The sequence below is a fragment of the Eleutherodactylus coqui genome, chromosome 11 (genome assembly GCF_035609145.1).
Source record: "Eleutherodactylus coqui strain aEleCoq1 chromosome 11, aEleCoq1.hap1, whole genome shotgun sequence".
Classification (NCBI taxonomy): domain Eukaryota; kingdom Metazoa; phylum Chordata; class Amphibia; order Anura; family Eleutherodactylidae; genus Eleutherodactylus; species Eleutherodactylus coqui.
In genome coordinates, this window is record NC_089847.1 from 112,443,489 (window position 1) to 112,460,946 (window position 17,458).

Below are 17,458 nucleotides of genomic sequence, written 5' to 3' on the forward strand. Positions count from 1 at the left end.
GGTCACGGATTGGATGGTTTTCACTGACTTTAACGGAAGTCGCTTGTGCGGGATCCGCACTAAAATGGAGCATGCTGCTATTTTTTTCTGGACCAAAAGGTCCGCAATTGAAATCCACGTGCTTTATTTAATTTTTGAACACCCATGTTTCCCTATGGGTGGCCTGATTTGCGGATTCCGCAAATCAAATGTGCCCATGGACATTGGTCCTTACACAATGAGTCATATTAAACTTGGCTACATGAGTATTAATCTGTAATATGTTGGTGTCATGTTGGCCATCTTTGGAATTTCATGCTGTGACCTGATTAAAATTTTGGGAAAACTAAAACCCTTTCTTGCACATTTCATCTTAGAGGCAAACCATGTAGCTGAGAGATGGGGGCAGCCCTGGTTGGTCACGTCCTCTGTGCTACTAGTGTAGTGGCCCAGTACAATGGGGCCCCTTCTTTAATGGTGTTTGCAACACTGAAAGAGGTAAGTGTCTGGCATGTAGATGACTGGTTTTGTATCGTTTTGTCTGTCACGTGATGATGCTTGGGTTATGTGTTTGGAGTTTGAGCGACAGAGAGGGAGTTCCGTTCTGTTCCTGTCGGAGTGAGGAGTGCAAGGCAACTGTCTGTGGGTACCTTCAACCCACAGACACAGAATGGAGGAGGCCGAGAGGATGGCCTAGCAAGTGTGGGGACTACTACTCCCCAGCGCTTCGGCCGCATGATCTAAGTTGTGAATGTGAACTGGGAGAGTTGGAGAGAAAGAGAGAAGAAAGTGTGGTAGCGGGTCAGGACCTACAGATAACTGTGGCTGTGGCTTCTCCTGATTTCCCGTGAGTCCTCCCTGTCACATCACTTGTCAAGTCGCTGCTGAACTGTTTTGTTTACGAAACTGAGTAAAACAACCAGTCGCAGGTCCATTTCCGGAGGCTGTGTCTTAAACTGTACCCGTGTATGTGTGTATTTACTCCATCACCCAGGGATCCCCCACAGAAGCCACATGGCAGTGGATTTACTCCGTTATTCAGGAATCCCCCGTTGTGGAAGAAACGGTGGTGTCACGAGACAAATCAGGACTCAAGGTAATCCGTCCCTTGGGTTCCCCTTTATTAACCTGCTCTCGGCCCTTGGATGTGTCACGGTTACCCTTAGGGTGGGAGACGGTAGAACCACCGTGACAAGGCCCAAGCTCTACCTGCGCTGTCTCCTAGGTCGTGACACGCTCCTCGGTCACTGCACTAGTTTCCTCCATAGGACCTACATTGTTTGCAGTCAAGAGGATAGAAAATTGGACCACATGAGAGGGAAACAAACACCGGGTCTATCCTGGGCAAAAAAAACTCAACCAAAGTGGGAGGATCCTCTTTTTGTGTACATTACTGGCTTATCAGATCGTAGAATGGTAGAGTTGAAAGGGACCTCCAGGGTCATCAGGTCCAACCCCCTGCTCAGTGCAGGATTCACGAAATCATCCCAGACAAATATTTGTCCAGCCTCTGTCTGAAGACTTCCATTAAAGGAGAACTCACCACCTCCCCTGACAACCTGTTCCACTCATTGATCACCCTCACTGTCAGAAAGTTTTCTCTAATATCTAATCTGTGTCTCCTCACTTTCAGTTTCATCCCATTGCTTCTAGTCTTTCCTTGTGCAAATTAAAATAGGGCTGATCTGCCTAGATAATGACATGGGTTATATAGACCAAGGACACAACTCTCATAATATGTATAGTAATACATAAGGGAGCTGAGACAAATTACAAAGGAGAAGAGCATGGATACTGTGTACTTTTTTCCCCATCCTACTAAAAAAATGCTTCCAAATAAAAGACAAAAAATATTTAGTGGGTTTATACAATCATTTTTATTGCTCCAGTTAATTAAAAAAAAACAACAAAGTTCATAACTTTTCAAATTGAAATTTCCGTGTACAACACTGAATGTGTATGTAAGTATGTGTGTATACACACACACACACACACATATATATATATATATATGTGTGTGTGTGTGTGTGTTTATATATATAAATATATATATATGTGTGTGTGTGTGTGTGTATATATATGTATATATATATATATATATATATATATATATATATATATATATATAAATGGTGAAGGCCCTCACTGACTGATTGACTCGCCACTAATTCTCTAACTTCCCGGTGTACTATGCTAACGATCAAAATGTTGCATCTTCTTCACGTCCCCTTGAGAGACTAAAATTAGCATAAAAAAGGTTCAAGAAAGTTATATTTAAAGAAATAAAATCTGTGTGTTGTTTTGTTTTTTTTAAGATCCCGTAGGAAATAATGGGTGATTCCTAACGAAGATTTGCCCGAAAATAGGACATGCACCGATCAGTCAATCTCGTAGCATCGCAGCGAGTGAAAAATTGCTCATGTGAATAAGCACATTGAAATCAATGTGTTATTAATACGCACAATTTCTGTCCGCGGACTAAACTTGCATATAAATGAATACAGATCATAAATGAATGAGATCATCCGGTAAGTCTACCTAAGGCCGCCTGCAGACGGGCGGGTTGGATTCGGCGGCAAGGAATCTCGCCGCGGGACCTGACTCGAGCGCCTGCAGGGACCAGCGCGTACTCACCCGCGCCCGCCGGCTCTGGCTGTTTGATGTGCCGGCTGCCGGGCAGCCGGCGGCGGGTGAGTGACATGAAAGCTAGCAGGCCACTTCACGGCTCCTGGTTACACTGCTAGTCTCTACACTAACCAGGAGTCCAGCAGAACCGGACACAGTTCACACAGCAAGCTGCAACAGGACAGGACACAGATAGCAGGTCACACAGCACACTAACACAAAACTGACAGAATTTAAACGAACAAAGGGACATGAACCTGCAAGACACAGATCACACAGCAAACTTCAACAGACAAGGATTCATGACTGCTCACCCCAAACACCAGACAGAGACTGACCAGGCGCTGGGTTTATATGTGAGCGCAAACCCAGGAGATTGGCTAGCAGGAAGAACCACACGCAGCCAGCTCAATCATTAACCCTGAGAGTGCTGTGCTACTGGAAGCACAGTAGTACAACATGTCTCAGCAGCACACATAACACTATGTGGTTCTAGCCCTACAGTGCAGCAGATAGGATATTTAGTTCCTGAGTGAATGCAATTGTTATATATGAGTGATAATAGGATTAAGAGTGAAAGACTAGGCTTCCATGTTGTACCCAGCAGCCATATTGTCTCTTGTACTAAGACCACATACTATATACCTCTTTGCCTGGCTCATGGTTGTATAAAATAAATTCCAAAGGTGGGGGTCATTGCCCTCAGTCTCACGTTTCCTGCCCTTAACACTGAAGTACATACAGTTACGCCCTGCAGGTTCAGGGTTTGTATGGAGAAGGATTGTGGTTCAATCCAGCTCCATACATTGCAAAGGGTGCTGGCTGTTTCTTACAGCCAACACACGCAACAGCCCCCATAAGCCGCGCCGCTTATCGGAGCTGTTAAGCCTTTCAATGCTGCCGTCAATTCTAACAGTAGCATTCAAATGCCCTGATCAATGTTTTGTGGGGGGCCTACGCTGCCCCCCGCGATAACATTGTAGGTTGCCATGCGATTGCCTTCTGAAAGGCCCCAGGGCCGTCACACCGCTGCATCAAGCCATGCCTGTAAAAATGCAGTATAATGTAATGCTATGACATTACATCATACTGCAGGAGCGATCAAAGCATTGCAAGTTCTTGTCCCCTATGGGGACTAAAAATAATATAAAAAATACTTTAAAAATTTGTTATTAACCCGGCGGCAGATCTGAAAGAGATCCAAAAGGCGGTCTCCCAATTTATCTGGAGGGGAAAGAGACCAAGAATCAGACAAAATATAATGCATTACCATAGACGGGTGGGTGGACTATCGGTACCTAACTTTCAAAAATATTTCACGGCGGCCCAACTGTCTCAGATCCCCCCCCTGATATTCGCAGGGCTGGGAGCACCAATCTGGGAAGAACTAGAGGCCTCTATGATTGGCGCGGTAGACCTCCATACAGTCTTTTGGGATAGGGGCTTCAAGGTCTCGACCTTGCGACTACTGTCCCCACTGACAGTTCATCTTTTTAACATCTGGAGAAAAACCAGATTAAAATATTCCTTAAAGGGGTTGTCCCGCGAAAGCAAGTGGGGGTATACACTTCTGTATGGCCATATTAATGCACTTTGTAATGTACATCGTGCATTAATTATGAGCCATACAGAAGTTATTCACTTACCTGTTCCGTTGCTAGCGTCCTCGTCTCCATGGTGCCGTCTAATTTTCAGCGTCTAATCGCCGGATTAGACGCGCTTGCGCAGTCCGGTCTTCTTCTTTTCTGAATGGGGCCGCTCGTGCTGGAGAGCGGCTCCTTGTAGCTCCGCCCCGTCACGTGCCGATTCCAGCCAATCAGGAGGCTGGAATCGGCAATGGACCGCACAGAAGCCCTGCGGTCCACCGAGGGTGAAGATCCCGGCGGCTATCTTCACCAGGTAAGTAAGAAGTCACTGGAGCGCGGGGATTCAGGTAAGCACTCTCCGGCTTTCTTTTTTAACCCCTGCATCGGGTTTGTCTCGCGCCGAACGGGGGGGGGGGGGGGGGGGTTGAAAAAAAAAAAAAACCCCGTTTCGGCGCAGGACAACCCCTTTAATGACAGATTATCCGCTCCTTCTACCTATTATCCCTAATCAGGACTTCCCTCTGAGTACCCAACAGGGGGCTTTCAGGTGGTGGAGAAACAAGGGAATTACACATCTACACAGATTCCTACAGTTCCAAACGCTCCTTAGCATTCCCCAGATCATTGAGAAATATAACATACCCAACAACCGATGGCTCGAACTCCACCAGATATATAGTTTTCTAAGAGCATTGTTACCTAGGTCGGCATCTATAACCAACAGCACCACATTCGAAAGGATATGCGTAATGGACCCCCCTTCAACCAGGGAACATCTCCTGTCTATATGCATCTATGAACCAACCCCCTCTCGACAAAAAACTCCCGTACATGATTAGATGGGAAAGAGACCTTAATATTTCTCTCTCGTTGCCACGTTGGCATCATTGTTGCACATTTGCATCTAAGGGCAGCCATCAGGTGACTTTGGCAGAGACCTCAATTAAGATTCTTCACACATCCTACATGGTCCTCGAAATAATCAGCAAATACGATCAGACCCGCTCATCGTCTTGCTTTCGAGGCTGTGCGGAACTAGGCTCTGCCGGTGGACCTGTCTGAGGGCGGCATCCCTCTGGGGACAGGTTGCTGGCCTAGTATCATCAGTGGTTGGCAAGCCCTTTGACCGGTCCCCAGCGACGTGTCTGCTGGCGGATAAACAACTAGGCTTCAACAACCAACAGCACAAACTAGCCCAAAACATCTGTATGGCGACTAGAGTATATATAGCCTCACAATGGTTATCGCCCGTATTGCAGACAGGCCCGATCAAAGCTAGAATTTCGCCGATAATGGCATACGAGAAGATATCAGCCATCAGAGAAGACAGGATGGAGTTGTTCTTGAAAACATGGCAGCCGTGGTCCGACTCATTAGGAGTTCCAGGTCTCACTGAGGCCCTTCAGCGATAAGTTGGGGAGGGGAGAGAGTTATAAAATAACCCTGCAGAAAGCACAGATAGGCCGCCTGCACACGGGCGGAAATCCCGCGGCGGGATTTCCGCCACTGAAAGTTTGCATAGGAGTGCATTACAATACGCACTCCTATGCAGACGGCCGCGGTTTGGCCGCGCGAAATATCGCGCGGCAAACAAACCGCGGCATGTCCTATTTTTGTGCGGGGCACGCACTCACCCGGCCGCCGGCTCCAGTCTGCGCATGCGCCGGCTGCGCGGCAGTCGGCACATGAAAGAGCCGGGGCCGCCAGGCGCGGGTGAGTACGCGCTCGTCTCTGCAGGCTCTCGGGCCGGGTCCCGCGGCGAGAATTCTCACTGCCGGATCCGACCCGCTCGTCTGCAGGCGGCCATAGCAGAAGAACTAACCCCAAAAACACACTACACGGTCTGCGGAAGCTGTTGCCTGAAAACTTGACTGAGCTTGTTTATGTTATGTTTTATTTTCTAAACATTTTCATCTTAAATTCCCCCTGCGAGGGGTATATCTATAGTTACTATATTGTAATAATTTGAGAAAAATCAATAAAACTATTTGAAACTAAAAATTTGTTATTAAAAAAAATAAAAAGTAATCATGAAAAAAAACCTTTTGTCATATTTGTAAAAAAATAATTTATATGATAATACATAAAAACATGTGGTATAGCCGCATCCGTAAAAGTCCGATCTATCAAAGTAACGCATTATTTATCCCACACGGTGAACGTTCTCTGAAAAAAAAATGACGCCAGAATTGCGCTTTTTTGGTCACCCTGTATCCAAGAAAAAATATAATAAAAATCCATCAAAAAGTCATATGTACTCCAAAAAGGCACTAATAGAAACTACAGGACATCCCGCAAAAAATGAGCTCTCATACAACTATGACGATGAAAAAATAAAAAAAGTTGTCTGCCAGAAGATGGCGGCAGAAAATAATTAAAAAAAAATTAAATATCTTTGGAAAAAAGTAAAAGTAGTGCAGCAAAAAAAATCATAGAAATTTGGCATCTTAGTAAACATTCTGACCCATTGAATATAGTTATCATATCATTTATGTTGCAGTGTGTACGCCATAGAAACAAGATGCACCCAAAGATGGCGGAATTTCGTTTTTTTCCGTTTTGCTCCACTTAGAATTAAAAAAAAAAATTATATGGCACATTAAATAGTAACACTGGAAAATACAACTCGTCCCGCAGAAAACAAGACTTGTCCTATCTTTTGACGGAATAGTGTAACACCCCAGAGGGACGCCCCGGACACTTGACTAACGTGAAGAGCTGGGAGGGATAAGTGTTGGTTTGTCACGGTGGCACTTACCAGGCTCTGATCCCGGAGGGATGACACGAAGCCAAGGCCGGAGCAGGGTTGCAGGCCACCTTCGACACCCCTAGGATAGGGAATGCCAATAAACAGGATGAGGGGAGTAGTAGTAGTTATCACTCGTGACGCCACCATTCCCACACACCGGTATGCTACATGGCGGAGAATAAACACAGAGACTTGTGCGTAGTACCTCGGGTCCCCAGGAACGGTTAGGGCCTGGTATGGAAGCACTCCAGAGGAGGAAAGGGGGTAGGTGTCACTCCGCAGACATTCTGGCCACTATTTACTTATAACACCGTGCACTGCAGGTGCATGGGTATGACTCAGCAGTGTACCTCTATACGGTGATCCTGGAGTTGGACGGCCGCATAGGAAAACTTGTAATATGAATTGGAACTTGTATGATGGGTCACTATATACAGAGTTATTGAAAGATGCTCTCTCTCTCAGGATCTTGGGACTCACTTCATTCACATCCAAACTTCACTCACTACGAGATATCTCTCCTCTTCCTCCATCTTCACCTGCATGGAAGCTGAAGGTGCTTCCATGTGGCTTTGTGTTAGCGCTCTCTGAAGACAAGGTGGATGGTGAAGAGTAATTCCCGCTCTCAATCACTCCTATTTATCCCTTCACTCATACCACATGACATGACAGACTGATACATTTACAGACAAGCAATAATTTTATTAGAATTAACCTCTCATGTGCTGCAGCTTTGCAAAACACACACTGGCTATGACAGGACAAGCTTTGCACAGTGCACCTACATAGGACAAACATGTATGACATTTATGGAGGGCACCAGGATGATGTGCTGGGCCACTACAATAGACTCCTATGGAAGCCTATGAGATCCATCAGAAAAGGGGAGGGGGAAGGAGGTGGCGCATTTAGCTTAATGAATGCCCCCTAAAGTTTTGTTCCTGTCTGTTACCATGGAGACAAATATGATCTGTAGATACAAAATAGTAGGTGATTCTTAATGAAAACTATTTGCAAGACTGCTTTATTTTTCATTGTAGATGCATTATACTAATGAGAAAAACTGTCAACATGGACATAGCAAAAACCCACTAATGAGCATCGGCCAAAGCTTACAAACCGGTCAGTATATTGCGTCAGCTATCACTTAGTTGTGCTGACGGTAGCTGGACCTCCGCCGTGAAACTTCAGTCATTTTTAGTGTCTTAGAGCGATCCTCCGGGCCTGGAGAAACCAAGATGGCCGCACTATTAGTAGGCATCATTAGTCTAAGGGCTTCTTCAGATGCCTGAGATTTCATCCCGTTTGTGACCATGAAAATCACGGCCGTAAAACGTGATGAAACTCAACTATTGATTTCAATGGTTTCGTTTTGACTAGCGGGATTCTCTTGTGTTAATACTATGCGCGAGAAAAGATAAGGCAGGAACGATCTCGCTGCTTTTTTTAATAAGCGCAAAATACTGCGAAATTTGAACGGTAATTAAAAAAAAGTAATCTGATTTATGCGCAGATACGCTTCGTAGTGGCGAGCAAACGTGTTTTCCCGAAAATAAGACACTGTCTTACATTCATTTTTGCCCCAAAAGAGGCACAGTGTCTTGTCTTCGGGAAGAGGGGTGCCTTATAACACTCACCCAGCAGCCGGCGTTCGGGTCCCTCGCGCTGGTCTCCGTAGCTGCTGCAGGCTTCCGTGTCCTTCGGCATGCCGACAGAGCAGTTCTTCCTGGAAGCAGGGCTTTAATACCCCGTCTCCAGTAAGCTAACGCTCTGATTGGTTAATCGAGACCCACATCAGCCAATGAGAGTCGGCACACGATTAACCAATAACAGCCATTTATTAAATGATACAGCGTTAGATTTACCAATAAGGGCATTAGCTTGCTGGAGGCGGGGTATTAAAGCCCTGCTACCAGGAAGAACTGCTTTGTCGGCGGCGTTCAGGACTACATGGAAGCCTACAGCAGCGACAAAGACCAGCATAAGGGACTCGAATGCTGGCTGCTAGGTGAGTATTCTTTATTTGTCACATGTAGTGTAGCTGGGGCTTATTTTTGGGGGAGGGCTTATATTGAAAGCCCCCCCCCCCAAAAAAAAAAAAAAAAATCAGGGTAGGGCTTATTACTGGGGAAAAACAGCATTTGCACATGCATCATTGTGTTTAAGCCCTAAGACACTATACCTGCTTTGATTACCAGTGTTGCGTATATGAGCAGCGCCGGCCGGTCAGATCAGCATGTGGCGTCTTAGACTATCGGTACATACCATACACAGTGTACATCAGGTAGTCAGTGAAGCGGTGCGGCCATCTTTCTTTCTGCAGGTTCGGAGGTTTGCTATACGGACAAAGTTGAATAAGTCGGATGCCGGAGAAATAAAGGGAACTGTCATCGGGTTCATGCTACTCAAACTATGAGACCGCACCTGAGACTCTTGTACGCAGCGCGCATCAGACAGCGCATGGAGCCCCTGAACGTTTACAGCCGGACAGGAACAGGACGCGCGGCGCTTTTTACCATCTGAGCATTTCAGTTAATTGGGCGGGAAAATTGTTTTTCACCTATCCCCTTGCGTATTGTACATGCATTTGCACACACCCCGTAGACTTCTATGGGGACCCTTGGTGCGCAAATACACAGGATACCAGAGCAGGTCCTATTTTTTTGTGGGTCTCTTAGCAGCACTTAATGTTGCAGAAAGCGGAGCTAGGTTGAAGTCACAACGTCGGCCCTGATCTACATGACCACGCCTTTGGCGCATTCACCCTGTCATTCGATGCTTGGTGCCAATAAGGGCTCCTTCACACGGGTGTATTTGTGCTTGCAATATACAGTGAGTGGAACCCAATTGGTTTATTCACATATTTTGCGTACACATTTTCAGCCGCGCAAAAAAGAGAACATGCTCTATCTTCCTGCACATTTACGCACCAAAGGTCCCCATAGAAGTCAAGGGGGGTGGGGTAGGGAGGGGGCACATACATGCAATACACAAGGAGATGTGGAATTCCATTGGAAAGCGGACACATCTGGAAATCATTAGCCATTTCAATCGGTGCATTTGTTTGCCGCGTGCAAATGCACACGCCCCATGGGCTGAAAAAGTACGGTAAGATATGCCGCCATGTGGGCAAAAAAAGCTTCATTCATAGCGTGAGAAATTTGAGCTAACGCCGGAGAGAAGCCGGCCTAAATGTCTTCTTCCTGTTACAGCAGAAATTTCCAGAGGTGACGTCTATCACAAATCCCTCAGTGTATAAATGACCTTCTTTACACCCCTGCTGCAACTTCTCCTGTGCTGTACAGACTGATTGGTCGACCGGTAGGTGCTTCCTGTGATTGAAGTACATTTATTCCGGGTCCAATAAAAAGTGCCTACCCCGTGGGCGGCCCTCAGGCCACCATGCTGCGACTGTCAGCCACTCCGTTCCGTAAAGTGTCTACCTCTTTTCACTTTTTTTTAGGTTCCTATTGCATCCATATTCACTGCACGATAAAAAAAAGATGCAAGAAGACCCAATCGATGTAATTTTTTTCCCACTATCTCCTGGCTACATGCTTAAAATTGCATGCGACTGCGTATAGAAAAATATGGACATAATGCGGACATAAAATACACCCCTTAAAATGTTCGAATTTTTATTAAATGGGCATGCTATTATTTAGTTTATGGACCACTTGTTATTCTAGAGCTAAAGTTGAACCAATTTCTGACATTTCTCTTTTAGCGCAGAACCTGCTGTGATAATATTGCGCGCAGACTGTCATATTTCAGTGCCGCCACCAGATGGCAGCAGCCTCAATGCAGATATCCATTGGCTGTTGGCTGCAGTACGTGAATGGTCTTCTATCTCCCAGCTCAGCTGGTCCTGTATCTGTGCAGCCCCTATGAATTCTCCAAGCTCCCTCTCCTCCCCTTCCCCTCTTTCACCAGCAGAGGTCGCTTCTGTTCTGCCAGTTCTTGCTGCTGTGATTGCGTTTTTTAGCCGGTTGCTACGTGATCTCTTTCTCAATGAAAAGACGTTTGCAAGCTGCAATAACAGTTGCATCCCCAGAGCAACAGAAACACTGAATGACCACTCCTCCAGCTGCCCACCTGGGTCATCGTGCCACCAGACCAGCACCATGATGAGCACCTAGCACTGCACCCAGCACCCCAGGGACCCCTGAGATGCACCAATGACATCTCGTGATCCAAGGCTCTCATGCATTGTGGATACCTGCTTAACCCCCACTGATGTCTCCTGCTGAGAAGCGGCTTGGTGGAGCAGGTGGAGGCTTCTTTCCCATGGTGGCACAGCAGGAATGGACTGTATGCAGAAGCCCAGCATGGAGCAGATGGTCAGCATTGCTGCTGATGGCCCTGATTTCAGCTCTGCAGCACCCAGTGCAAGGTAAGAAGAGAGGATACAGGGGTTGCAGTCTGCTGCCAGTGCAAAACATCTGATAGCCTTTAGCCATGCCATACTGCAGCAACCACCTGGGCTCTAATACCTATAGGAAGTGGCAGGGTACACCCAGGAGAGAGGATCGTGCTCTGAAAAGCATATGTGCTATAGCTTCCAGCATTGTATAGGTTAACTAGCTGTGCCACTGAGACTGCATGGTATGCAGGTGCATGGCACCTAGGGTCAATCAGTAGGCACTTGTGGTGCCCTTTTGTGTTAAATGTTGTTGTATTGGATAGATAGATAGATAGATAGATAGATAGATAGATAGATAGATAGATAGATAGATAGATAGATAGATAGATAGATGTGAGGTAGATAGATATGAAATAGATAGGGAGATAGATAGATAGAAGAGCGATAGATAGATAGATAGATAGATAGGAGATAGATAGATAGATAGATAGATCGATAGGAGATAGATAGATAGATAGATAGATAGATAGATAGATATGAGATAGACAGATAATAGAAAGTATGCCATATCCATTATATCCTATCTGATGTCTGTCTATATCTTAGGCCACCTTCACACTGACAGTAAACGCTGCAGAATTTCCATTGATGGAATCGTTGTGGTAATTCCGCAGCATTTACAGTACAACCCATGTGGAAGAGATTTCAAAAATCTTCTTCACATGGCTTTTGAAAAATTCTGTGGATTCTAAATCGGCAGCATGTCTCCTGATGCTGTGGATTTGGGCTGCGGAATTCAGCCCTTGAAACGCATTCAAATCCACAGCACTTAGGTACAGATTTGGTCACCGCGGATTTCCAATTGAATTGTTCCCAGCATTCTAATTCGGAATCCCCAAGCGATTTTGAAATGCGTATCAGATAGATATTTCATAAATAGATGGATAAAGATAGATAGATAGATAGATAGATAGATAGATAGATAGATAGATAGATATGAGATAGATAGATAGATATGAGATAGATAGATAGATAGATAGATAGATAGATATGAGATAGATAGATAGATAGATAGATAGATAGATAGATATGAGATAGATAGATAGATAGATAGATAGATATGAGATAGATAGATAGATAGATAGATAGATAGATAGATAGATAGATAGATATGAGATAGATAGATAGGAGATAGATAGATAGATAGATATGAGATAGATAGATAGCTAGATAGATAGATAGATAGATAGATAGATAGATAGATAGATAGATAGATATGGGATAGATAGATATGAGATAGATAGGAGATAGATAGATATTGGATAGATAGATAGATAGATATTGGATAGATAGATAGGTAGATATGGGATAGATAAATAGATATTTTACATAGCTAGGATATATTACATTGATAGATCGCTTCTTGTAGTTTATATCATTCTTGCTATGTCTGTCCATGCCTTAATACCAGTTATGGATCCTTTGCAGTCTGCTGATGGTATCATATTATTATCTAGGAATTCTCTGTAAGGATTAGTTCACACGGACATATTTCGCGTCCGAGTTCCGTCTAAGTTTGAAACTGACAGAACTTGAACCTATTAAAATCAGTGTATATTTACATCACAGAGCGGTCCGTGTAAAAGAATCGCACCATGTCATATTTGGGTACAATTTTTGGACCAGAATCACCCATTAAAGTCAAGGTGTGCCTTAAAGACACAGAATGCACCCTGCTGGCACATCCCATTTTTTGCACCCATTGACTTAAATTGGGATATAAAATCGATACGTTTTGCACTGATTGAAATCGCAGTCTCTGGTGTGAACAAGGCCCTCACCGGTACTGATAGAGCCACATCCATAATGTAACTGCTGGGAGACACAGAGATTCTGCCCAATCAGATATTGGGATATTGGACTGTAAACCACATGTATAGAGAGCTTCCTTTACCCGGTACCCGTTGGTCTCTAGTGAGCGCAGCACCGCTGGTCACCTCTGCATCACCTCAGCAGCGGTGCTACACTCACTACAGGTACGTATCCTTAGGATAGGTCATCAATATTTGTTCAGTGGGGGTCTGCCGCATGGGATCCCCTTTGATCAGCTGATCCTCTGGACTGCTCTCATTGCAGCAAAGCCGAATGTCATTATTGGCGTTATTGGAAGTGTAATAAGAGACATCGCTCCGCTTGGGAGTGAAGCCACCTGACATCCATTCCCGCTGCTCTGATAGCAGGCTGGATGATCACCTGATCGTCGGGATCCCGAGCAGCCTGCTGATCAACTATTGATAAGTTATCCTAAGGAAAGGTCATCAATAGTAAATGACCAGAATACCCCGTTATGTTAAACCTGTCAAACAACTCTCCATATCTCAGCTTCCTGGACTCCAGTGAGTGTGACATGGGTGGAGACGATGGGTGTGGGATATCTCGAATATCCAGGATTTTGGTTTTTAGGACCATTTATGTAGGCTGAGAATTGGTGGGCTGTAACAAGTGCTGATCAACAAAGCATGTCGATCAACGCTTGTTCACTGGTGTTCACACGCAGCAGATGATTGGGGACAATTAATATGATCATTCGCCTCTATACATCTGTCATCGGTCGGCTGCACATGTCCCGTTACATGTCCTGGTGGCAACGGGCTGATCCACTGATGGACGAGCGTTCGCTTGCTCATTGGCTAATCGTTTGCACACTTAATTATTGGGCAACTGAATGTCCTTGTCCTATGATGGGCCCCAATAAATGGACCTTTTGGTTTAGGGAAAGGGGAATCAATACACAATGATTTGTATGGGGCTGCAGAAACTGGATTACCAAATATTCTGAATTCTAACGAAAACTACGTAAGGCTTCTTGTTTGGTGACATCTCAGATTATCTTGGAAGGTTCTGCCCCAAACAACTGCTGGATGTTGTGGACTATCTGAAAAAAGGAATTTTACTATACATTATTTGGTACAATTTCTCCCTTAGCTGAGCGCTAGCCATATGGTTGCATAGAGTACTGATCACCAACTTGTAGGGGTTGCACCAGTCCGACGCAGGCTGGTGCGATTGTCCTGCTTAGATCCGCCTGGCCAGATGATCTTCATTCTTTGTAGGACAGCGGCTTGTGGAGTTACATGAATCCCCATGGGTCATTCCCCTCCCCTCTGATGTTCTGAGAAGCTGCTGTCTGCCCAACGGGGCCCCCTCAACACAGTCTCTTAATTCTGCTATTCAATTTATGTACTGAATTTGGACTAGTACTAAATTTATGTTATGAGCTTGGCTCTGGTGCTTTATTTATGTTATGAGCTTGATTCTGGTACTGTATTTATGTACTGACCTTGGTTCTAGTGCTGAATGTATATAGTGAACTTGGTTCTGCTGCTGTATTTACGTTATGAGCTTGGTTCTGGTGCTGTATTTATGTACTGACCTTGGTTCTAGTGCTGAATGTATGTACTTCTCAACTTGGTACTGGTGCTGTATTTATGTTATGAGCTTGGCTCTGGTATTGTGTTTATATATTGACCTTGGTTCTTGTGTTGAATGTATATACTGAACTTGGTTCGGTGCTGTATTAATGTTCCGAGCTTGGTCCTGGTACAGTCTTCACTGAGTTTTTCTGTTGTGGTTATGCTGCTATTTTCCTGTGTTCTGCAGAAGTAGATTACTGGTAGACCACCTGTCAGTGCAATATATATAGGGTTTTTTAAATTTTATGATGGAGGTGCAAAAGATATTCCACCCAGGGATCTAACCTAAGGCTGGCACTGGCTACAATGGTTCTCTATAAAACTGTAGCAAATATAGCATTTAAGGTTATGTTCATATTTGCGCCATGGGCTCCATTGCCTGTAGGCAAGTGGGCCTACTGCTACCCACTTTGTCTCACATTTTGGAGCTATGCTCCTTCCTATCCATTTGGGGATTATCCTAAGAGCCATGAATGACGTCTGTGGCTGCACCCCTCTCTTGTCAAATTATCAGTTCCAAATCAAGGAAGCCCTATACATGCACAGGATCCCTCTGTCTTTGGCATCCTCCCCTAGGTAAGCTATTGTGATGTCACAGGCTCCAGTCTGGTACTTAGCTGTGACATTACAAGTGGCTTTCAGACAGATTTTTTATCAAAGGGGTATAATGGGATTAGAATATTAGGAAAGGCCTTTGAAATTGTAGTCCTAGAAAACCCATTTTAAGGATCATGTACACTAAAGGCCCATTTACACGCAAAGATAGTCTTTTTAAAATGATTGAAAGTTTTAGTGATCATTTTGCATAAAGTGTTAAGGGACGCTAATGTCCATTAACACTTTATCATCTTCATTTGCGTGTAAAGGGGCCACTAGGAGCTGTTTACAGAGCACAGCACGTTGGCTGGGCTCTGCACACAGCTGCATTGTTCCCATCAGGGCTGTCCGCCGAATACAATGTAATCTCCTGGCTCCTGCAGAGAACACGGCGTGCGATTTGTGTTATCTCTCTGCAGCGGAATGATGGATTTTAAGCTCACCTTAAAATCATCCTTCAAACAAAAAGTGCACGATGGCCACATTTACACGCAACCCTTATGGCTCATTTGTGATTACTTGAACAAGTTTTGAGTAATAACCGTTGCGTGTAAATGGGTCTTTAGTCCCTATAGCTTCGTATTACCGGCCAGTAGTGGCTTTGTGTGACTCCATGTTTTCCCATAGAAGCAACTGGAGAGGAGCCTTATAATTGGTCCTCTAGACACTTATGGTCCTTTGACATTTCAGGTTACCACATGATAGGAGATAACTACCGCTAAGACCCCTATCGATCCCGAGAACAAGGGCCCGGTTGATCCCCTAACGCACAAGCGCACCACTGCTCAATGAGAGCGCCTGAGATTGCTGAGCGCTTGAACTCGGCAATTTCCAATGCTCTCATTGAAATGCATAGAGTGGCAGTGGACTTGCCTGACCCTTGTTCTCAGGATCGTGGGGTTTCCAGGGGTCAGATATATGGATTTCCCAGTGTGGATTCCACGCAAACTGCACGCAATCCACTTCAAGAAGTAATGTTAGTTTTTTTTCTGCACACAGATATGAAATCTATATGCACAAAAAAATCTGCATCCTATGCACTACAACACGGATTCCCACTGAATGTAATGGGATTCGGGATCAACCAGGGAATCGGTGTGGACTCCACTGCAAAATCTGCTGCAAAAATCCACCGTGTAGACATACCCTTACAGTGGATGAAACTGTAACCAATCTGATTTACGTGATCCGTACAAAACCCAGCGCAGAACCTGCAGCGAAATTGACATGCAGTGTGGAGTTCAAATGCACAGCGTGTCAATGTATTCAGTAGATATTCAATGCAGATTTCACCTCTTCAGATGCGGGGGGTGAAATTCGCATCAAAATCCAGCCCATATACAAGAATGGCGCTTGCTTCTAATCCCACATAACCTCTCGATGTCCATGCTGATCACCATGATGGTGATCTGGGCCGGATGGAGAAGAAGAGTAAACGGCTTAAATCTGAGATGATGTCACTTATAAAGGCCCATTTAGACACAACGATTATTGCTTAAAAGATGTCTTTTGAGCGATAATTCTTGTGTCATTCACAGTGCAAGATGATTGTTCAAGATGAGCGATCACCTTGCACTGCGAGTGGAGGATGCAGAAGATAAGCGGGGTTTCCCCACTTGCCTTCTGCATCCAGCTGTTCCCCGCTCCGAGCGCCCGGCTGTTATACAGCCAAGCGCTCGGAGCGGAGGATGCAGAAAACGAGTGGGGTGTCCTCGCTTGCCTTCTGCATCCAGCTGTTTTCTGCACGGAGCGCCCGGCTGTTATACAGCCAAGCGCTCCGAGTGGAGTATGGAGAACAGAGCTGGACCGCTCTGTCCGCTAAAAGACAACCATGAGCGATGGCATAGCGAAAACTGCATGATGTCAGTGCAGTTAGACACAGCGATTATCACTCAAAAGACGGCTTTTGGGCGAATTTTGAGCGATAATCGTTGTGTCTTACACTACAGCCCCAATAGGACGTTGGTTTTTTCTGCCCCCCATGTAGACGTCTGGGTGTTTTTTTCTCTCTCTGTAGACAAGGTTTACCATGGATTCATGAGCTACATCGATGACTAATAATCTTACACGGACAGATAAACTATAT

The 17,458-nt window shown here is 45.0% G+C and overlaps 1 protein-coding gene across 3 annotated transcripts in view; it reads left to right on the forward strand.

The window, feature by feature from the left end:
* Window positions 1–10,977: 10,977 nt before the first annotated feature.
* Window positions 10,978–17,458, forward strand: part of KIAA1549L (KIAA1549 like) — a 155,807-nt gene continuing 149,326 nt past the window's right edge. For 2 of the 3 annotated variants that reach the window (XM_066583263.1, XM_066583264.1), the window contains exon 1: window positions 10,978–11,332. In XM_066583263.1, the coding sequence (XP_066439360.1) occupies window positions 11,176–11,332 (157 nt within the window). In that variant the 5' untranslated portion in view covers window positions 10,978–11,175. The remainder of the gene's footprint in view (window positions 11,333–17,458) is intronic. The other variant, XM_066583265.1, reaches the window with a different exon arrangement.